This window comes from Lactuca virosa, chromosome 8 (genome assembly GCF_052849685.1).
Source record: "Lactuca virosa cultivar CGN04683 chromosome 8, Lactuca_virosa_CGN04683_v6, whole genome shotgun sequence".
Lineage (NCBI taxonomy): Eukaryota > Viridiplantae > Streptophyta > Magnoliopsida > Asterales > Asteraceae > Lactuca > Lactuca virosa.
In genome coordinates this window covers 74208703-74233213 of record NC_136433.1, presented here as the reverse complement: position 1 = coordinate 74233213, position 24511 = coordinate 74208703, and the positions used below count along the sequence as shown (strand labels likewise).

Here is a 24511-nt window from a genome sequence, read left to right as displayed (position 1 = left end):
TTTCCACCAATCTAGAATACTAAACATTTCTGAGTCGTCTTCAACACTTTCTTGCAAATACTTTTCTAACTCCCCAATTGATTCAACTATGTTCGTCTTCATCATTTCTCTTAGTTTATTTCTCAATGGGGGATTAGGTGCCATAAAATCCGGGTGTTGGCGTTTCCCTAGTATTGATGATGAAGTGGTAGACTCGCCAGTACTTGAAGTAGAACTTAGAGAATGAATTCTAATATAATCATTATATAATTCATACATAGAATCCATGATATATTTCATTTTGGCCTCCACCCCATTTTCTCCATAACGATCCTCAAGTAGTATAACCAAATACTTTACTTTGTTCCTCGGACCAAGAATCAAAGAAAAGTAGAGCAATAAATTCATTTTTTCTATGTCGCCAAAATACTTATCATACTTTATTTTCATGGCCAATGCAATATCACAAAGACTAGAGTTGGAAATAGCATCATCCAAGAGCGTACGAATGGAATATATATCTTCTATGCATGTGTTTGATGTCACATAAAGTGTCCGGAAATCCTCAAAGTAACATCATGAAAAGGTTTTAAAAAATGACATACATTCCTAACCCTTTCCCAATCGCTTGATGAAGGTATCGACAAACCTGTCTTTTCAATTTCGTACTGAAAATCAAATTCCTCAAGATCATATCTCTCAAAAAAAAAATTCGTAAGCTTAGGCAATTTCCAACATATGGTAAGTAGAGTTCCATCTTGTTGGCACATCTCTCTTCAAGTGTTTTGTTATACCGGGATTAAAACCTTAGCAAACTTGGTAAACTTATGAATTCTAGAAGGCGATTGCCAAATCCATTTAACCACCCATCGAACTATCTCAACCGCCTTATCAACTTTTTTTATGCCATCTTGCACCACTAAATTTAAAATGTGGGCAACACATCGAATGTGCATCCATTTCCCATTTAGAAGACACTTGTTGGAGTTTTGAAAACTTTTTTTTGAAGAAGTCAATTGCCACATCATTCGCACTTGCATTGTCAACCGAAATTGTGAAAACGTTTTCTATTTGCCACTCCATTAAACATTTCTCAACCATTTTCCCAATATCAACCCCACGGTGAATCTCTTGAGAAGAAAACCACAACACTTTTTTTTTCAATTCCCATTCGTTATCAATAAAGTGGACGGTGAGACACATATAACATGATTGTTGTTTAGAAGTCCACGTATCAGTGGTCAAACATATTCTACCAATTTTTTTTCAATAAAGTCACGAATTTTTTCTTTTTCATCTACAAACAATTGGTAGACATCCGTTGTGCTTGTACTTCTACATGGAACTTTAAACAATGGTTGAGTAACACTATTGTAATACCTAAAGCCCGCACCTTCTACAAAGCTAAAAGGAAGTTCGTCAACTACCAACATGTGGGCTAGAGCTTTCCGACTCTCATTTTGATCAAATTTCCAAGATGACAATTTGTTTTCATCACCATATTGGAAAGCTAGTTGTTTTTGCCCACCATTAATTTTAGCCAAGTAAGCTTTACATTTAGTTAAATGATATCCTAGATTTTTGGTCCTGTAAACACCTGATTCACACTTGTAATTCCCACCACCACAATGCTTACATTTGCATTTTTGAACACCCTTTTCGTCCATATACCTTTCAAATTCTTTCCAAACTTTCGATATTGGGTTGAGTTCTTTAGTTTTTTTTTCTCTTTTTCTTGTGGAACTTGATCATTGGTTGGGTTGTTAACTTCAATCGTCTCATCTTCCACTTCAATATAGTCATCCGTTGTTGACATCTAAAACAAGAAAAAAAACATATTAGCAAATAGCAATAAACAATATAATAGAAATGTGAGCAACAAACATATTATCTTATTTTTAATAGAATCTGATTAAATAAAACTTTTAATAATATACAACAAATCTAATATCTTATTTTTAATAGAGTAATTGTTTTTTTAAACAAACATATTACCAATAAACAATATAATAGAAATGTGAGCAACAATTAACAACCGAACAGGTTATCTTGTATATGTATACCTGTAACAGTTAACTGAAAATGAATGCATAATTTGAATCGAATTCTTAACTCTTAAATAGAGTAGTTGATAAGACCACAACAAACTCAAATATCAAATGTCTCGCTTATTGCAAAATTCGATTCATATGCTATATCAGGCTTAATAACTTAGAAAAAAACAATACATGACATCATGCTTAATAACTCCAGGCTTAATAACTTCAAAATAAGCCATATCAGGCTTAATAACTTCAAAATACGCCATATCAGGTTGGCTACCTGCTTAAAAAGAGAACATCTAGGGGTAAATTAAAGATCACAATTGTATTTACATTCGACTATTAACCCGTGCTTATGTTTCTAATGACAGGACCATATTTAGGGGTAAAACAAAAGTAAAAGCATTTCTATTAGTAAGCAATCTCTTCACCATATTTACTTCAAAATACGCCATATCTGGCTACCCAACAACCTCTTCACAAAAGCAAAACAAACAGAATAAAACCAAAAGGTTGAAATCCAAATTCCAAACAGATTCTGATTCGTGATTCAATCAAACAATAGCATTTGGATTAGTAAGCAATCCAACTTCAATCTGTCAGATACTCTTCTTGTGAACTCAAATAGAAACAAAAAGAAAACAAAGAACGATCCAGCAGGTCAAATTGCAACATGTACGAAGACTATCAAGTAAAGGGACGAAATTTAACTGTAAAATAAAAGCAAAGACCAAGCTAGCAGGTCACTTACATTCAAGCCAAGTTTGAACTTCAAACTTTGAAGTCCAAATTGCAACAGGTATGACGACTGACGAGGATGACTGTGATGCTGTGACGAGCCGACGGGCGACGAACACGACCGGCAAGGCGGCGACGAGCTGACGACCAGCTGACCGGCGAGGAGGCGGGGACTACCGGCTGGAGTTGATCTCGATCGGTGATGAACGAAGAGACAAGAGTTTTTTTGACGAGAAAATAGAACGATGGAGCTGGGATTTGGATTTTTGGACGAACATAGATAATTAACTCATAAAGGAATAAAAGATATTGAGCCATCATTATTTGTTTAATAAATTTTCGGGTAATCAGGTATACCCGAAACCCAAAACATTTACCCTTTACCCGACCTGAAAAAAAAACCGGGTTACCCAAATACCCGAAAAAATTAACCCGATACCCAATTCCCGACCCGATTTACCCGATACCCGAAAAAATCGGGTGGGTAATTCAGGTAACGGGTATTTTCGACATGTTGAATAATGCTTACCGTAGAATAAAAGGTACTTGGAATCTTAGAGCAACTTGTTCCAAGGTTCATCCCCACTTAAATAGGGACGAGAGAAAACATGTACACTTCAATGACTTCCATAGAACTTGTGTAATGCATAAGTCTGTGATTAGTGTGTCAGACGCTTTTGTGAATGGATACAAATGGGTATTTAGGTGTGAAATTTGTTTGTGGGATGCTTGTTTCGTTAGGTTTGCTAGGTAGTTTGGGATCATTTATGAGTAGTTTGTTGATTTGTACTTTCATATTATGACAATTAATGATATGTACACTCTTTTGGTTTAATATATGAATATATAGTAATTTACTTGATAATTAGTTACTTAATGTTGTTACTTGATTAGTAAATATGTTGTGTTGATAAGGGACTAAAAGAGTAAAAGTTTGGAAAGTCTTGTGTCAAAATGAAAGTCAACCAAATCTTACTACTCCTAACTTGGTTAAGTTTTAATATATATATATATACATATTAGTGTTTATATTATGTTAGTAAAATTAAATGGATGTGTTATAATTATCAAATTTTGACAGACATGTTAATTTAGTGTATGTTCCTTTAAAATTAAATGGTTGTGTTATAATTATCAAATTTTGAGATATATGTTAATTTAGTAAAATTAAAATCACCATTTTAGCGTGTGATTGGATTGAAAACACCATTTTAATGTCTAAACATCACCATTTTAATATTTTGCCATTGGAGTTGGTCTAATAAGTTGAGTATAATATGTGAAACGATTTGTAGTAAAGATACATTTGCTATATTTATATTGTACATATATAATTACTTCAAATATCATGTATTAATTCGAATCCACATTAACAAATATAATATTAAAGTTATTCAATTGTGAGAAACATAAAGCAGTTTAGTTCAGCCGGATGACACGTCTTTCTTCTTTCCAGAAGTTGCAGGTTCGAATCCACTTCCTTCAATCTTTTTATTTAACTTCTTCTTTTTCATTTAAACTTTCAAAGTTCCACTTTGACCCATAAAAGGTTATTATGTTTGAATAATTTGTTTTGACACAACTGCCCTTAGTAATCACATATTTGGAATGATTTCAATGACACTTTGGTCTTTTTGCATTGTACATCGTCTATGCGCCATGATGGTTCTGATGTCATGCCGTCGTTTCATTGCTTCAACCATTCAGAAGGTCTCAAATCTTCCCAACGGTAAATGTGACAACCGTCAATTTTGGCCAAGTCAAAGTCAAAGTCAAAATCAACAAGCCAAACCGGTCAAACTTAACTAGTACCTGTATGTTAAAAAGTTATTCTATGTATAAAAATGTGCATTTGTATGTCAAAAGTTCAAGTGTCTCGAAGACTCTATGTGTTAACAATGTAAAAACCCTAAAAAGGGAGTTAAACGCATCAAAACACGACTAAGGACCCTTTCAGGGACTTAAAACGATCATTAACGAAGCATAACGGGGTTCACGAACCTTGCATTTGCAAGATTATGCGATAATAATGGTTAAGGTTAAATCTCTCCCAAATCTCTCCAAGTATGTGAAATCTCTCCCAAATCTCTCTAAGTATGTGAAATCTCTCCCACATCTCTCCAAGTATGTGAAATCTCTCCCAAATCTCTCCAAGAATGTGAAATCTCTCCCAAATCTCTCCAAGAATGTGAAATCTCTCCAACTATGTGAAATCTCTCCCAAATCTCTCCAAGTATGTGAAATCTCTCCCAAATCTCTCCCAAAATCTCTCTCAAACTTTTTATGGTCATCCGGGTCATCCCGACCCTTAACTTGGTCAAAAATCACGCAAAACGGAAAGACTTCTCGAAAAACAGCCATATAGAGCCGAAACTCCTCTTAGGAACCGAAACTCCTCTTAGGAGCCGAAAGTGTCAGAACCGAACTTGTCAGAGGCCATCTCGGACCGAAGCTCAGCAGCGAGGACCGAACCTCGGCCCCCCTCCCCCCATGCGAGACCTCGGACTTCGGCTTCCCCCTTCGGACCCTCGGACCTTCGGCCTACTCTCGGTTCTTCTTTTCCCTACTCTCGGTTCCTAGCTCCTTAGAGCCGAACCTCGCAGGTTCGGTTCCTAATGCCGGTTTTTGACTACTTTCGCCTCCTAAACCCGTTTTTGACAGGATTTTTTTCACCAAATTCATATTTTTATCATTTTTAACCCCCAGAACTATTATTTTAATTATTTTTCAAGGATTTATTAATTAAAAATCATTATTTTACATTAGGAAGAGTATCCTACACCACAAGTGGGTCAAGTGTGCCCACTTGCCTCCTATGTGTCACTTTCTCATTGGTCCAACCTTATCCACATCACACAAACCAAGGCAAACATCCCTTCACCTTATCCACTTGCTCCAGCAACCCTCCATATAAGGAAATGCCTGGGATTTTCCTTGATCATTTGCTTCACCATCAAACATTATACACTTCTTAAACCATCAAGAGGGCCTCTTTTCTCTCAACTTTCGGCCACACTTTTGATGTATTCTTGAGTCATTTATTCACTTATTGGTAAGTATTTCCTTCTAACTCAAGTGTTATTACATGTTTTCATAACACTCTTGGATCATCGACTCATATCTTAACACGAAATCGTTCTTAGGAATCATCCAAACTCTCACGTGTTCATCAAGTGTTCTTGACTTGATACTCCTCGCCTTCGACCTTCCACTCTTCCAAGAATCACTCAAGGTGAGTTCATACCCCTATATTTTCATGTTTTCTTCAGTTTTCAGGGGGGGGGGGAATACAAGTTAAAATACCAAAAACTTAACTAAACTCAAACAACAGCTTTCATCATAAAAGTTGAGTCTTATTCACGGACTGTTTTGACTATCTTAAACTTAATATCTTTCAAAACTGTATAATATGAAAATAGTTCAGGTTCATACCTTTAAAATGACTACTTGCACATCTCCATACGATTTTTCTACGATTTATGGTGATTTTTACAAAACTGCCTATCATTTCAGAAACGAATTCAGACCAGTATGTGAATATGAATATTTTAACACAAGTTAAAGACTTCCAAAAATCATAATAAAAATTATGAACAAACTAGACACATTTTATGAACTCTCGGAATTTACGGAATCAGTTTTCGACTTCATATGATTTTTCTATGATTTTTCTAAAACAGTTCTGAAAGGTTAAAAACTAGTCAACAGCTTATAACTTTCATAACACTTTGTAATATGTTGAGCAAAGTGTATAACATTAAGTTCTACATATTGAATGTATTTTTCTTGTTAGTTTATCATCATAAACTGAAATTTAGTCATTCATAAAGGGATTCTTCATTCATTTCGAACACATATAATAAACTACATTAAGCATGTTTATGGATTTTTACTACATGAAAAAGGTTTTACTCTCAAAACAAAGGGGTTTTTCACATAGTACTTGATAAACTATAATAGTAATAGTTTATGGATTCATAGCACTAATGTATTTTCATAAAAGGTGATTTCACTTCCTCCACGGAAGAGGTTTTAATATCAAACTATGTGTAAACTAGTTAACTTAGGTTGTGAGGCAATTCTCTCCCCGTACGTTCGAGTACGGGATCCCAATTCCTGTAAGTTATAACCAGAGTCTCTTGTAGGGAGAGCGTGATAATTGTGTATAGATCTATATTGGGATTGACACCCCACACCTCGCTGCTAGCTACAGCTGGACCTGCAGGTCTACGGGTGACAAGAGTCATAGTATCTTAACGTTTGAAAAACGTTGTGCAGGTTATTTCTCGTCATAGTATGGTTATAGCGACTCACATAGGTAGTTAACAATCTTTCAAGTTTACATGGAAAGTTCTACTTCGAAAAGGGGTTTTACTTCTAAACTAAACGAGTTTATGTCGATTTAAACTTGTATGAATTACTTTAAGTATGGTAAAATACTTGTTTATTCTCGGTCCTGGGATTTAGGGCTACATAACTTTTATAAAGAAAATATTGGATTTTCTTGGAAACATATTTCTATTAAAACTACATTTCATCTAGAATTGTTAGACTTCAGCTATAATTGCTAAGTGTATATGCTAGAGTTATATAAGAATCTAGTCAAAATCGACTTAGAATTGGTGGGCCCGCCTTATCTCCTGTTCCTTGTTTGGTTGTGGACCTCGGGCAGACCCATTATATTCAACGGTTTATTTAACTTAAATTTTATATAACTTATATATGCTGGGCGATTATAGGAGGAATCTATGGGTCTTTCTAGGGTTCATTATCGCATAACATAGGAGCATTCATTCCACACTTAACTAAGAAAATATTGGATTTTCTGGAGATCATACTCTATCGCTTTTACAAGGAAAATGGTTTCTTCCTCAAACAAAACTCTTATGAACTCACCAACTTAATTGTTGACACTTTTCAAAACTACTTGTATTCTCAGGAAATCAGTGAAACAGGAAAACTTCAGCATTTTGAGGATGGGACGTTAAATCGTCAACAGTTCATTTTGTCATCATAATGTAATTGATTTTGAAACATGTAAACATACACTATGGTGTAACCTTTTCAATTATATTTATGATGGTTGTATTTACTTTGAACACTATTATATTCGTTGTTGTGATACTATACATGAAGTCCTCCACCCCCGGACGTTTCCGCCATCCTTGGTTTGGGGGTGTGACAGATTGGTATCAGAGCATTGTTTATAGTGAACTAAGTATATCGAACCACATAAGATATACAAACTATAAATGCATTGGCACTAAGGTCTGTGATTTAACATTTTTTTCAATTAACTATACTTTTAGAAATAAATAGTTTCTTGTTGAAAGTATACATGCATGCATACATACTAAGGTTAGCATCATACTAGAACAAAACAAAAGTTGTGATTGTTGAATGGCACAAGTAGGCTTGGGGATGTATGGTCAGGTCTGGGAATGACATAGCCTGATCAACTATGTCTGACCCAGAAGTGATTAGCATATGCCCAGGAATGGTTGTGGCGTTGCAACAAGTCTAAAAACTTACCAACTGCATCTGCAAACAAACATCGAAAACATAAGACAAACATTAAAATACTATAGGAGTATTTTGTGATACTATAACCAACTTACGTGAAAACTAAAGACCTCTATTAGTGGGTCTATAATGACTAAGTGCATACGCCAAGGTTATACATAATTAACGATATTATAGACTCAGAATCTATGACTATTGCTCTACTTCGTGTTCCTTGTTTGGTTGTGGACTTAGAGTAGAGTCATTTATTCGAAGGTCTATTCTATCTCAGGTTATGTATAACTGGTATGCACTATGTGATTATAGACGTGACTAATAAGGATCACCCCTATAAGTAATTATAGGATTAGACGTCTATTAACTATCTCTTGTACCCCTATTCTCGCACGAGCAACGTGATGGGTAAATCTTAACGCCCGTACAAAACCCACTTCTACCCACTACCATAACTCCGTCTCAGGGACGTTAGCAGAAACACCGAGAATAGTTCAGTAAAGTGCGAAATTTATTACGTGTGTATATAAATGGTAAGGATATAACCAAAGTATAATAATAAAAATTGGCATGCATTTTATTTCAGTGGGAGTTTACCACATATTTCATAACCTGTTATTACAAACAATTTGCTTATGGTAACTCTAAGATTACTTGATGTATGCCTCAAGGTTATGTGTAATTAAGAGACGATCGGCTTAGAAATGGTAAGTCCGCCTTAGGTCCTGTTCCTTGTTTGGTTGTGGGTTTAGGGCAGACTCATTAAGTTCAACGGCCTATCGGACCTTAATTACACACAACTGGTATACATTGGGTGATCTTAGGGGTGGATCGGGCATGGAACAAATCACAAGATTACAATCGAGTCATTCCTACTAAATTCATAAGTTTATTTATATAGATCTCTGGTATGAATTGTTTTCCACACTCGAAAAATCGGGAAATGCCATACTTGAAAACTAATAACCTAGTTTTACGACACCCGACTAATAACCAGTACTAAAAGACGTATACTCATTTCGTCTTTGAAATTCTATAACAGAAAGATGCCGCCTCGAAGGTCTGTTAGACGCACTAACGGAACGCAAACAAATCCGCCACCACCATCTCCACCACCCCCTCAGTTCGACCCGATAATGTTCCAGGCTGTCGTAACAGCCGCAGTAGCAGCCGTAATGTCCCAAATCAGCACCAATAATGCGGGTGGTGCGATTAATGGTCCCACAAATGCTAACAACGGGGACAGTCAGGGACGCTCGAGAGAGTGTACCTATAAAGACTTTACTAATGCCAAACCCAAAACTTTCAATGGGAGCGAAGGTGTCATAGCATTACTTCAATGGTTCGAGAAAACCGAATCCGTCTTTGAAATATGTGCATGCCCTGAAGCAAACAAGGTCAAGTTTGCAGCATGCACATTCTCTAAAAGGGCACTCACCTGGTGGAATGGCCACGTCAAGACATTGATACTTCCGGTGGCTAACTCGATAACATGGGAAAATCTGAAAACCATGTTGATGAAGGAATACTGCCCCAGGGGCGAGATACAAACGTTGGAAGAGGAACTTTGGGGTCTCAAAATGATAGGCTCTGACATCCTGTCTTATACCTCAAGGTTTAGTGATCTAGCCATACTGTGTCCAGGGATGGTTCCGTCGGAAAGCAAGAAGGTGGAAAGATACATATGGGGACTATCTTCCCAACTTCAAGGGAACGTATTGGCCTCAAAGCCAACTACCTTTGATAGTGCCAAAGAACTAGCACAACAACTCATCGACCATCGTGCCAGCCATGACACTACGACAACCACCCCTGATCAAGCAAGAGGAGGAAACAACAAAAGGAAGTTCTGGGACAACAAGAAGGACCAACCAGCCCAGGACTTCACTAAGAAGCAACATATCGGTGCTGTTCATGCTACCACAACCCACGCCACGCCAACACCCATAAATCGATACGCTGGAACCCTTTCGAAATACAACGAGTGTAACTTCCATCACACTGGGGCTTGCCGAGAGATACATTGCAAAAATTGCAACAGAAAGGGGCACACTGTCCGTTCCTGCAAGGCACCAGCACGGCCCATCAACTAGGTCCCTGGCACTGGAGTTAGCCCAGCCTATTACAAGTGCGACGAAACGGGACACTTTAAAAGGGATTGCCCAAGAGCACGAAATGCCGGTGATGGTGGAAGGGCCCGTGAATATAAGTACGTGTTTCTAACATCGGCGTTTAAATTTTAAATTTCTTTTTATTACTAAATCTAGCATCGATTAAAATATACCAACCATAAATCTCGAGAACACGAAAAAACCCAAATAAGTCTTATCTCCTATATAAAAACGCAGGGTTTTTACAAGTGAATCTATGATGGCTAGTGTAAACATTATGGTCATATATCATTAGGATTCTACGGACTTAGAATGTGTGATTCCGCCTCATTTCCTGTTCCTTGTTTGGTTGTGGGCTTAAGGCAGGGTCACCCATCCGAATGCCCTTGCAATCTTAATGATATACGACTAGTTTACACCAAGCGATTATAACAGATATGGTAGGACTTATAATGCAAATTTCGTCACAGTTTGTTGAAACATTCGTAATGCTGGAACTTGCTAACTACAATATAAAATATTCATAGTGGTAATACCAAGGATAAAACAGGGAGCATAAAGGCAAACATTGAATACACTATCATCCCAAAACAATAACTCCTTTTAAATTGACTCAACTCAAGTTACAATAAGAAATTCCAAGGTCGTCATGTGACATCAGGCGGGTTGTTCCTCACCATAATCAATTTCTTATACTACGAAAAGTTCCCCCATCTTTCCTCCAAATTCTTGAAGTCCCATTCGAAACCCTAATTTCGAGACAAAATTCTTTCTAACGGGGGGATGATGTGACAACCGTCAATTTCGGCCAAGTCAGAGTCAAAGTCAACAAGCCAAACCGGTCAAACTTAACTAGTACTTGTATGTTAAAAAGTTATTCTATGTATAAAAATGTGCATTTGTATGTCAAAAATTCAAGTGTCTCGAAGACTCTATGTGTTAACAATGTAAAAACCCTAAAAAGGGAGTTAAACGCATCAAAACACGACTAAGGACCCTTTCAGGGACTTAAAACGATCATTAACGAAGCATAACGGGGTTCACAAACCTTGCATTTGCGAGATTATGCGATAATAATGGCTAAGGTTAAATCTCTCCCAAATCTCTCCAAGTATGTGAAATCTCTCCCAAATCTCTCTAAGTATGTGAAATCTCTCCCACATCTCTCCAAGTATGTGAAATCTCTCCCAGATCTCTCCAAGAATGTGAAATCTCTCCAAGAATGTGAAATCTCTCCCAAATCTCTCCAAGAATGTGAAATCTCTCCAACTATGTGAAATCTCTCCCAAATCTCTCCAAGTATGTGAAATCTCTCCCAAATCTCTCCCAAAATCTCTCTCAAACTTTTTATGGTCATCCGGGTCATCCCGACCCTTAACTTGGTCAAAAATCACGCAAAACGGAAAGATTTCTCGAAAAACAGCCATATAGAGCCGAAACTCCTCTTAGGAACCGAAACTCCTCTTAGGAGCCGAAAGTGTCAGAACCGAACTTGTCAGAGGCCATCTCGGACCGAAGCTCAGCAGCGAGGACCGAACCTCGGCCCCCCTCCCCCCATGCGAGACCTCGGACTTCGGCTTCCCCCTTCGGACCCTCGGACCTTCGGCCTACTCTCGGTTCTTCTTTTCCCTACTCTCGGTTCCTAGCTCCTTAGAGCCGAACCTCGCAGGTTCGGTTCCTAATGCCGGTTTTTGACTACTTTCGCCTCCTAAACCCGTTTTTGACAGGATTTTTTTCACCAAATTCATATTTTTATCATTTTTAACCCCCAGAACTATTATTTTAATTATTTTTCAAGGATTTATTAATTAAAAATCATTATTTTACATTAGGAAGAGTATCCTACACCACAAGTGGGTCAAGTGTGCCCACTTGCCTCCTATGTGTCACTTTCTCATTGGTCCAACCTTATCCACATCACACAAACCAAGGCAAACATCCCTTCACCTTATCCACTTGCTCCTGCAACCCTCCATATAAGGAAATGCCTGGGATTTTCCTTGATCATTTGCTTCACCATCAAACATTATACACTTCTTAAACCATCAAGAGGGCCTCTTTTCTCTCAACTTTCGGCCACACTTTTGATGTATTCTTGAGTCATTTATTCACTTATTGGTAAGTATTTCCTTCTAACTCAAGTGTTATTACATGTTTTCATAACACTCTTGGATCATCGACTCATATCTTAACACGAAATCGTTCTTAGGAATCATCCAAACTCTCACGTGTTCATCAAGTGTTCTTGACTTGATACTCCTCGCCTTCGACCTTCCACTCTTCCAAGAATCACTCAAGGTGAGTTCATACCCCTACATTTTCATGTTTTCTTCAGTTTTCAGGGGCGGAATACAAGTTAAAATACCAAAAACTTAACTAAACTCAAACAACAGCTTTCATCATAAAAGTTGAGTCTTATTCACGGACTGTTTTGACTATCTTAAACTTAATATCTTTCAAAACTGTATAATATGAAAATAGTTCAGGTTCATACCTTTAAAATGACTACTTGCACATCTCCATACGATTTTTCTACGATTTATGGTGATTTTTACAAAACTGCCTATCATTTCAGAAACGAATTCAGACCAGTATGTGAATATGAATATTTTAATACAAGTTAAAGACTTCCAAAAATCATAATAAAAATTATGAACAAACTAGACACATTTTATGAACTCTCAGAATTTACGGAATCAGTTTTCGACTTCATATGATTTTGCTATGATTTTTCTAAAACAGTGCTAAAAGGTTAAAAACTAGTCAACAGCTTATAACTTTCATAACACTTTGTAATATGTTGAGCAAAGTGTATAACATTAAGTTCTACATATTGAATGTATTTTTCTTGTTAGTTTATCATCATAAACTGAAATTTAGTCATTCATAAAGGGATTCTCTATTCATTTCGAACACATATAATAAACTACATTAAGCATGTTTATGGATTTTTACTACATGAAAAAGGTTTTACTCTCAAAACAAAGGGGTTTTTCACATAGTACTTGATAAACTATAATAGTAATAGTTTATGGATTCATAGCACTAATGTATTTTCATAAAAGGTGATTTCACTTCCTCCACGGAAGAGGTTTTAATATCAAACTATGTGTAAACTAGTTAACTTAGGTTGTGAGGCAATTCTCTCCCCGTACGTTCGAGTACGGGATCCCAATTCCTGTAAGTTATAACCAGAGTCTCTTGTAGGGAGAGCGTGATAATTGTGTATAGATCTATATTGGGATTGACACCCCACACCTCGCTGCTAGCTACAGCCGGACCTGCAGGTCTACGGGTGACAAGAGTCATAGTATCTTAACGTTTGAAAAACGTTGTGCAGGTTATTTCTCGTCATAGTATGGTTATAGCGACTCACATAGGTAGTTAACAATCTTTCAAGTTTACATGGAAAGTTCTACTTCGAAAAGGGGTTTTACTTCTAAACTAAACGAGTTTATGTCGATTTAAACTTGTATGAATTACTTTAAGTATGGTAAAATACTTGTTTATTCTCGGTCCTGGGATTTAGGGCTACATAACTTTTATAAAGAAAATATTGGATTTTCTTGGAAACATATTTCTATTAAAACTACATTTCATCTAGAATTGTTAGACTTCAGCTATAATTGCTAAGTGTATATGCTAGAGTTATATAAGAATCTAGTCAAAATCGACTTAGAATTGGTGGGCCCGCCTTATCTCCTGTTCCTTGTTTGGTTGTGGACCTCGGGCAGACCCATTATATTCAACGGTTTATTTAACTTAAATTTTATATAACTTATATATGCTGGGCGATTATAGGAGGAATCTATGGGTCTTTCTAGGGTTCATTATCGCATAACATAGGAGCATTCATTCCACACTTAACTAAGAAAATATTGGATTTTCTGGAGATCATACTCTATCGCTTTTACAAGGAAAACGGTTTCTTCCTCAAACAAAACTCTTATGAACTCACCAACTTAATTGTTGACACTTTTCAAAACTACTTGTATTCTCAGGAAATCAGTGAAACAGGAAAACTTCAGCATTTTGAGGATGGGACGTTAAATCGTCAACAGTTCATTTTGTCATCATAATGTAATTGATTTTGAAACATGTAAACATACACTATGGTGTAACCTTTTCAATTATATTTATGATGGTTGTATTTACTTTGAACACTATTATATTCGTTGTTGTGATACTATACATGAAGTCCTCCACCCCCGGACGTTTCCGCCATCCTTGGTTTGGGGGTGTGACAGATTGGTATCAGAGCATTGTTTATAGTGAACTAAGTATATCGAACCACATAAGATATACAAACTATAAATGCATTGGCACTAAGGTCTGTGATTTAACATTTTTTTCAATTAACTATACTTTTAGAAATAAATAGTTTCTTGTTGAAAGTATACATGCATGCATACATACTAAGGTTAGCATCATACTAGAACAAAACAAAAGTTGTGATTGTTGAATGGCACAAGTAGGCTTGGGGATGTATGGTCAGGTCTGGGAATGACATAGCCTGATCAACTATGTCTGACCCAGAAGTGATTAGCATATGCCCAGGAATGGTTGTGGCGTTGCAACAAGTCTAAAAACTTACCAACTGCATCTGCAAACAAACATCGAAAACATAAGACAAACATTAAAATACTATAGGAGTATTTTGTGATACTATAACCAACTTACGTGAAAACTAAAGACCTCTATTAGTGGGTCTATAATGACTAAGTGCATACGCCAAGGTTATACATAATTAACGATATTATAGACTCAGAATCTATGACTATTGCTCTACTTCGTGTTCCTTGTTTGGTTGTGGACTTAGAGTAGAGTCATTTATTCGAAGGTCTATTCTATCTCAGGTTATGTATAACTGGTATGCACTATGTGATTATAGACGTGACTAATAAGGATCACCCCTATAAGTAATTATAGGATTAGACGTCTATTAACTATCTCTTGTACCCCTATTCTCGCACGAGCAACGTGATGGGTAAATCTTAACGCCCGTACAAAACCCACTTCTACCCACTACCATAACTCCGTCTCAGGGACGTTAGCAGAAACACCGAGAATAGTTCAGTAAAGTGCGAAATTTATTACGTGTGTATATAAATGGTAAGGATATAACCAAAGTATAATAATAAAAATTGGCATGCATTTTATTTCAGTGGGAGTTTACCACATATTTCATAACCTGTTATTACAACCAATTTGCTTATGGTAACTCTAAGATTACTTGATGTATACCTCAAGGTTATGTGTAATTAAGAGACGATCGGCTTAGAAATGGTAAGTCCGCCTTAGGTCCTGTTCCTTGTTTGGTTGTGGGTTTAGGGCAGACTCATTAAGTTCAATGGCCTATCGGACCTTAATTACACACAACTGGTATACATTGGGTGATCTTAGGGGTGGATCGGGCATGGAACAAATCAAAAGATTACAATTGAGTCATTCCTACTAAATTCATAAGTTTATTTATATAGATCTCTGGTATGAATTGTTTTCCACACTCGAAAAATCGGGAAATGCCATACTTGAAAACTAATAACCTAGTTTTACGACACCCGACTAATAACCAGTACTAAAAGACGTATACTCATTTCGTCTTTGAAATTCTATAACAGAAAGATGCCGCCTCGAAGGTCTGTTAGACGCACTAACGGAACGCAAACAAATCCGCCACCACCATCTCCACCACCCCCTCAGTTCGACCCGATAATGTTCCAGGCTGTCGTAACAGCCGCAGTAGCAGCCGTAATGTCCCAAATCAGCACCAATAATGCGGGTGGTGCGAGTAATGGTCCCACAAATGCTAACAACGGGGACAGTCAGAGATGCTCGAGAGAGTGTACCTATAAAGACTTTACTAATGCCAAACCCAAAACTTTCAATAGGAGCGGAGGTGTCATAGCATTACTTCAATGGTTCGAGAAAACCGAATCCGTCTTTGAAATATGTGCATGCCCTGAAGCAAACAAGGTCAAGTTTGCAGCATGCACATTCTCTAAAAGGGCACTCACCTGGTGGAATGGCCACGTCAAGACATTGACACTTCCGGTGGCTAACTCGATAACATGGGAAAATCTGAAAACCATGTTGATGAAGGAATACTGCCCCAGGGGCGAGATACAAAAGTTGGAAGAGGAACTTTGGGGTCTCAAAATGATAGGCTCTGACATCCTGTCTTATACCTCAAGGTTTAGTGATCTAGCCATACTGTGTCCAGGGATGGTTCCGTCGGAAAGCAAGAAGGTGGAAAGATACATATGGGGACTATCTTCCCAACTTCAAGGGAACGTATTGGCCTCAAAGCCAACTACCTTTGATAGTGCCAAAGAACTAGCACAACAACTCATCGACCATCGTGCCAGCCATGACACTACGACAACCACCCCTGATCAAGCAAGAGGAGGAAACAACAAAAGGAAGTTCTGGGACAACAAGAAGGACCAACCAGCCCAGGACTTCACTAAGAAGCAACATATCGTTGCTGTTCATGCTACCACAACCCACGCCACGCCAACACCCATAAATCGATACGCTGGAACCCTTTCGAAATACAATGAGTGTAACTTCCATCACACTGGGGCTTGCCGAGAGATACATTGCAAAAATTGCAACAGAAAGGGGCACACTGTCCGTTCCTGCAAGGCACCAGCACGACCCATCAACCAGGTCCCTGGCACTGGAGTTAGCCCAGCCTATTACAAGTGCGACGAAACGGGACACTTTAAAAGGGATTGCCCAAGAGCACGAAATGCCGGTGATGGTGGAAGGGCCCGTGAATATCAGTACGTGTTTCTAACATCGGCGTTTAAATTTTAAATTTCTTTTTATTACTAAATCTAGCATCGATTAAAATATACCAACCATAAATCTCGAGAACACGAAAAAACCCAAATAAGTCTTATCTCCTATATAAAAACGCAGGGTTTTTACAAGTGAATCTATGATGGCTAGTGTAAACATTATGGTCATATATCATTAGGATTCTACGGACTTAGAATGTGTGATTCCGCCTCATTTCCTGTTCCTTGTTTGGTTGTGGGCTTAAGGCGGGGTCACCCATCCGAATGCCCTTGCAATCTTAATGATATACGACTAGTTTACACCAAGCGATTATAACAGATATGGTAGGACTTATAATGCAAATTTCGTCACAGTTTGTTGAAACATTCGTAATGCTGGAACTTGCTAACTACAATATAAAATATTCATAGTGGTAATACCAAGGATAAAACAGGGAGCATAAAGGCAAACATTGAATACACTATCATCCCAAAACAATAACTCCTTTTAAATTGACTCAGCTCAAGTTACAATAAGAAATTCCAAGGTCGTCATGTGACATCAGGCGGGTTGTTCCTCACCATAAACGCATCAAAACACGACTAAGGACCCTTTCAGGGACTTAAAACGATCATTAACGAAGCATAACGGGGTTCACAAACCTTGCATTTGCGAGATTATGCGATAATAATGGTTAAGGTTAAATCTCTCCCAAATCTCTCCAAGTATGTGAAATCTCTCCCAAATCTCTCTAAGTATGTGAAATCTCTCCCACATCTCTCCAAGTATGTGAAATCTCTCCCAAATCTCTCCAAGAATGTGAAATCTCTCCCAAATCTCTCCAAGAATGTGAAATCTCTCCAACTATGTGAAATCTCTCCCAAATCTCTCCAAGTATGTGAAATCTCTCCCAAATCTCTCCTAAAATCTCTCTCAAACTTTTTATGGTCATCCGGGTCATCCCGACCCTTAACTTGGTCAAAAATCACGCAAAACGGAAAGACTTCTCGAAAAACAGCCATATAGAGCCGAAACTCCTCTTAGGAACCGAAACTCCTCTTAGGAGCCGAAAGTGTCAGAACCGAACTTGCCAGAGGCCATCTCGGACCGAAGCTCAGCAGCGGGGACCGAACCTCGGCCCCCCTCCCCCCATGCGAGACCTCGGACTTCGGCTTCCCCCTTCGGACCCTCGGACCTTCGGCCTACTCTCGGTTCTTCTTTTCCCTACTCTCGGTTCCTAGCTCCTTAGAGCCGAACCTCGCAGGTTCGGTTCCTAATGCCGGTTTTTGACTACTTTCGCCTCCTAAACCCGTTTTTGACAGGATTTTTTTCACCAAATTCATATTTTTATCATTTTTAACCCCCAGAACTATTATTTTAATTATTTTTCACGGATTTATTAATTAAAAATCATTATTTTACATTAGGAAGAGTATCCTACACCACAAGTGGGTCAAGTGTGCCCACTTGCCTCCTATGTGTCACTTTCTCATTGGTCCAACCTTATCCACATCACACAAACCAAGGCAAACATCCCTTCACCTTATCCACTTGCTCCAGCAACCCTCCATATAAGGAAATGTCTGGGATTTTCCTTGATCATTTGTTTCCCCATCAAACATTATACACTTCTTAAACCATCAAGAGGGCCTCTTTTCTCTCAACTTTCGGCCACACTTTTGATGTATTCTTGAGTCATTTATTCACTTATTGGTAAGTATTTCCTTCTAACTCAAGTGTTATTACATGTTTTCATAACACTCTTGGATCATCGACTCATATCTTAACACGAAATCGTTCTTAGGAATCATCCAAACTCTCACGTGTTCATCAAGTGTTCTTGACTTGATACTCCTCGCCTTCGACCTTCCACTCTTCCAAGAATCACTCAAGGTGAGTTCATACCCCTACATTTTCATGTTTTCTACAGTTTTCAGGGGGGAATACAAGTTAAAATACCAAAAACTTAACTAAACTCAAACAACAGCTTTCATCATAAAAGTTGAGTCTTATTCACGGACTGTTTTGACTATCTTAAACTTAATATCTTTCAAAACTGTATAATATGAAAATAGTTCAGGTTCATACCTTTAAAATGACTACTTGCACATCTCCATACGATTTTCTACGATTTATGGTGATTTTTACAAAACTGCCTATCATTTCATAAACGAATTCAGACCAGTATGTGAATATGAATATTTTAACACAAGTTAAAGACTTCCAAAAATCATAATAAAAATTATGAACAAACTAGACACATTTTATGAACTCTCAGAATTTACGGAATCAGTTTTCGACTTCATATGATTTTTCTAAAACAGTGCTGAAAGTTTAAAAACTAGTCAACAGCTTATAACTTTCATAACACTTTGTAATATGTTGAGCAAAGTGTATAACATTAAGTTCTACATATTGAATGTATTTTTCTTGTTAGTTTATCATCATAAACTGAAATTTAGTCATTCATAAAGGGATTCTTCATTCATTTCGAACACATATAATAAACTACATTAAGCATGTTTATGGATTTTTACTACATGAAAAAGGTTTTACTCTCAAAACAAAGGGGTTTTTCACATAGTACTTGATAAACTATAATAGTAATAGTTTATGGATTCATAGCACTAATGTATTTTCATAAAAGGTGATTTCACTTCCTCCACGGAAGAGGTTTTAATATCAAACTATGTGTAAACTAGTTAACTTAGGTTGTGAGGCAATTCTCTCCCCGTACGTTCGAGTACGGGATCCCAATTCCTGTAAGTTATAACCAGAGTCTCTTGTAGGGAGAGCGTGATAATTGTGTATAGATCTATATTGGGATTGACACCCCACACCTCGCTGCTAGCTACAGTCGGACCTGCAGGTCTACGGGTGACAAGAGTCATAGTATCTTAACGTTTGAAAAACGTTGTGCAGGTTATTTCTCGTCATAGTATGGTTATAGCGACTCACATAGGTAGTTAACAATCTTTCAAGTTTACATGGAAAGTTCTACTTCGAAAAGGGGTTTTACTTCTAAACTAAACGAGTTTATGTCGATTTAAACTTGTATGAATTACTTTAAGTATAGTAAAATACTTGTTTATTCTCGGTCCTGGGATTTAGGGCTACATAACTTTTATAAAGAAAATATTGGATTTTCTTGGAAACATATTTCTATTAAAACTACATTTCATCTAGAATTGTTAGACTTCAGCTATAATTGCTAAGTGTATATGCTAGAGTTATATACGAATCTAGTCAAAATCGACTTAGAATTGGTGGGCCCGCCTTATCTCATGTTCCTTGTTTGGTTGTGGACCTCGGGCAGACCCATTATATTCAACGGTTTATTTAACTTAAATTTTATATAACTTATATATGCTGGGCGATTATAGGAGGAATCTATGAGTCTTTCTAGGGTTCATTATCGCATAACATAGGAGCATTCATTCCACACTTAACTAAGAAAATATTGGATTTTCTGGAGATCATACTCTATCGCTTTTACAAGGAAAACGGTTTCTTCCTCAAACAAAACTCTTATGAACTCACCAACTTAATTGTTGACACTTTTCAAAACTACTTGTATTCTCAGGAAATCAGTGAAACGGGAAAACTTCAGCATTTTGAGGATGGGACGTTAAATCGTCTAACAGTTCATTTTGTCATCATAATGTAATTGATTTTGAAACATGTAAACATACACTATGGTGTAACCTTTTCAATTATATTTATGATGGTTGTATTACTATTATATTCGTTGTTGTGATACTATACATGAAGTCCTCCACCCCCGGACGTTTCCGCCATCCTTGGTTTGGGGGTGTGACAGTAAAACTGCAGACAAACATATAAACCCCCAAATCGTCGATAGCTAATCTCTCTAAAAATTGATTTTCCCTGATAATATTGACGCCGATACTTAGTCAACGACCAGATCATCATAAAGTAAGGTTTTTTTTCCTTACCCTGTTACACCGTTTTTCACATTTACGCCTAATTTTAAAAAAAAAATTAAAATCAACTAATGCAATGTGTATTTTGTAAATAGAATGTCGAATACAAGAAGTTGTAGTTCGTTGGATGATCTTCCAATAGAGATTTTGAGTCAGATTATTGTAATGTTAGGATCAGAATCTGCAAAAGACGTCATCTGTACAAGAATTTGGTAATTATCACTAAACATCAACTAATGAATGTTTATTTGAAGAAATATAACTTGATTTATTAGTTATTTACTGTATATTTCAATTTTTGAAGTTCAAAAAAGATGTATGCAGCAGGGAGGGGGGGGATCCTCAAGTGTTCAAAACAGCATCCCAGCACATGATTGAAGGGATGGGTCCCAAACATCTTAATGCTAATTTATTTATACGCACATGTGCAGTGCATAATAACATTGAAGCCATGTTTAGACAAGGAGCGATTTGTGTAATTTCAGTAATTTTATGTAATTTGATTTCATTTATTAGTTTTTAGTGTCATTGATGTTACTGATATTGTTATTCTGTTAACAGGAGGAGTTCTTATGTAATGTTAATTTTGATGTAGGAATGACTTTGTTGAGACAAGCAGCAGATGAAGATCATCTTCAAGCAATTTATTTGCTTGGAATGATCTACATTCCAAGAGGGCCTCCTCAGTGTGATCAAGGTGTGTATGGTACTATGGTATATATGTAAATTAAATTTTGTATATAGTTAATTAATACATGTTTATAGTTTGGGGTTAATATTTAGTGTTGTGTTGTATAATATTTACTGTTATGTTGAAATGGCAACATTGGATTAACTAATAGTTTTTTTAATGAGTAAGTTTACAACTACTTGATGCGTATTTTGGTTGGGCAGTTCCGGATCATGGGGAGTACATAGGTGTTGTTGATAGTGCCAGAGATTTGTTGAAGAATTTTGATGTTGTTCATATAGTTACAACGAATAACATCAGATTCCAATGTGAAGAGGCACTTCATTCTATTAAAGGGGCATTTGCGGTAGGACATGAAGATGATGAGGATCCACAAAGGTATTGCATGGTTTGCCATTGGTATGTGGAATACAGTAGCTTTGTAGTTTTCTTAAATATATACATGGTTGCTAATGGAGAACAATAGTTTATTTAGTATATATTAATGACTTGCAATATCAGTGTTTATATTTTATTGTTATCTAGTTGGATAAACTTTTATTTTGGTTTATGTTGTTATTTTCTAGTAAAAAGGCACTTTGGTCATTTTATTATGCTATGGTGTTTGAGCAGTTAGTTGATGTTGTTACTTGATTAGTATATATGTTGTGTTGTTATTAAGGGACTAAAAGTCAATAAAAGCTTACTATTCCTAAATTTGTCAAGCTTTAATATATATATATATATATATATATATATATATATATATATATATATATATATATATATATATATATATATATATATATATATGCATATAATAGTGTTTATATTATGTTAGTAAAATTAAATGGTTGTGTTATAATTATCAATTTTTACATATATGTTAATTTAGTGTATGTTAGTTTAATGACAATGGGTGAAAATTTGATTTAAGTGAACCCTTTAACGTTATATTTAAATTAATAATGTAGGTATTTCATACTACACGGGTTTTAACCGAGTATTGAATAATATCGACCAAATACTTTGACCTAGTATCCATCCACCACATCGAAATCAAGGGTTGTCGAAGGTTCCCTCATACACTCTTTCTTTGAATCTGTGTTCTACAATTCTCAAATTCAATTAAACCATTGTACAAATATTCTACGCCATTATCAAATCATCAAAGTGGTTCATGCATTAAAATGACAAAACTTTCAAGATTGGTTCATCATTCGGTAACAAATGTCGTCAAAAATTAGCTAGGCTTTTTGTTCCATAGCAAAACAAGCAAAGGAAATCAAATTCCATAACAGAATTCCCTAGCAAATACCTACGAATGGTACTTCCATAGCAAAGCAACTATGGAATTGGTTTCCGTTGAAAATTTCTGTTGCATAGTAACCACGATAATTAATTTCATAGCAGCAGTACAACGGAATGTGATTTCGTAAAAAATTTCGTTGCGAAATTGCTACGAATGTTTTTTTCATTGAAATATTGGTAGCATAATACCAACGGATATGGAGTCGGTATCATTTTTCCTAGCAAGTCCCATGCTCGCTACCGAAAATAAATTCCGTAGACAATGTGGTAGCAACTTTGCTATGGAATGACATTCCATAGCACGATCCATTGCAGATTAACAACGAAAATACGTTTCGTTGCATTCTTCCCTAGAAAAATCGTGTTTCTCTTGTAGTGTTGTCTTTGGCAACTTGGTTATAAAATCCATGGTAACATCATCCAATTTCCTTATGGGTTTCAGTAAGGGTTCCAAATCCCGTATGGCTTCCGATGTTGTGCCTTTACTTTTGCACAAGTAACGCATCCTGCTACGTAAGTTGCCGCATCGAACTTCATTGTTGACCACAAATAATAGGTTTTAAGTCCAAGTACATTTTGGTACTTCCTGGGTGTATAGAATACATGGTCTCATACCACCCAACTTTGGCACCCCAATGCGATTCTTAAACGTCTTCAACCCTTCTTTGTCTTCTTCAAACACAAATGTCTTGCCTAGACATTCTTCTTTCTTATCACCTTCTACCAGAGCCCTTGTGTGTGCTTCTTTGATCTTTTCCGCAATCGTTGAGATCACTTCAATCTTCAATGATCTATCTCTATTCCCTTCCAGAATCACTTTTCTACTTAAGGCATTGGCTACGATATTCATTTTACCTGGGTGGTAAAGTATCTTGCAATTGTAGTCCTTGAGTAGCACCATCCATCGCCTTTGTCTCATGTTCAATTCATTATGAGTGAAGAGATATTGAAGGATTTTATGATCCGCATAGAGTTTGAATTTGGTTCCATAATGATAGTGCCTCCAAATCTTTCGGGAAAAAACCACAGCTGCAACCTCTAAATCGTGAGTCGGATAATTTTAATTGTGGGGCTTCAATTGTCTCGATGCGTAAGCTACTACCTTGTCTTTTTGGGTAAGGACACATCTGAATCCAATCTTAGAATCGTTACTGAAAATTGCAAAGGCATCAGTTCCTTCTGGTAGGATGAGGATTGGTGCTTCGCACAACCTCTTTTTCAATTCACCAAAAGCTTTTTCTTGCTTCTCTCTCCAAGTATAGGCAACTCCTTTTTCGTCAGGGTTGTCAATGGAGCCACGATAGAAGAGAAATTTTGGATGTACCTTCGATAGTTGTCTGCCAATCCTATGAAACTCCGAATTTCTGTCGGACTCTTTGGCTTTTCCCATTTCATAACGACATATATCTTTGC

General features: G+C 36.8%; 1 protein-coding gene across 1 annotated transcript; it reads right to left on the bottom strand.

Moving 5' to 3' along the window:
- Positions 1–23414: 23414 nt before the first annotated feature.
- LOC145130493 (uncharacterized) lies at positions 23415–24017 on the bottom strand. Its single transcript, XM_079065282.1, has 2 exons — positions 23714–24017; positions 23415–23629 (listed from the first exon to the last, which is right to left on the bottom strand). The coding sequence occupies exons 1-2, from the start codon at positions 24015–24017 to the stop codon at positions 23415–23417; spliced, it is 519 nt and encodes a 172-aa protein (XP_078921408.1).
- Positions 24018–24511: the final 494 nt, after the last annotated feature.

What these genes read in the sequence shown, in the direction of transcription:
- LOC145130493 (XM_079065282.1), bottom strand. Translation starts at nt 24,017, where the DNA reads ATGAGACAAAGGCGATGGATGGTGCTACTCAAGGACTACAATTGCAAG. An exon ending in TGGGGTGCCAAAGTTGGGTG is followed by an intron (nt 23,630 to 23,713) that starts GTATGAGACCAT and finishes TCAACAATGAAG; the next exon opens with TTCGATGCGGCAACTTACGT.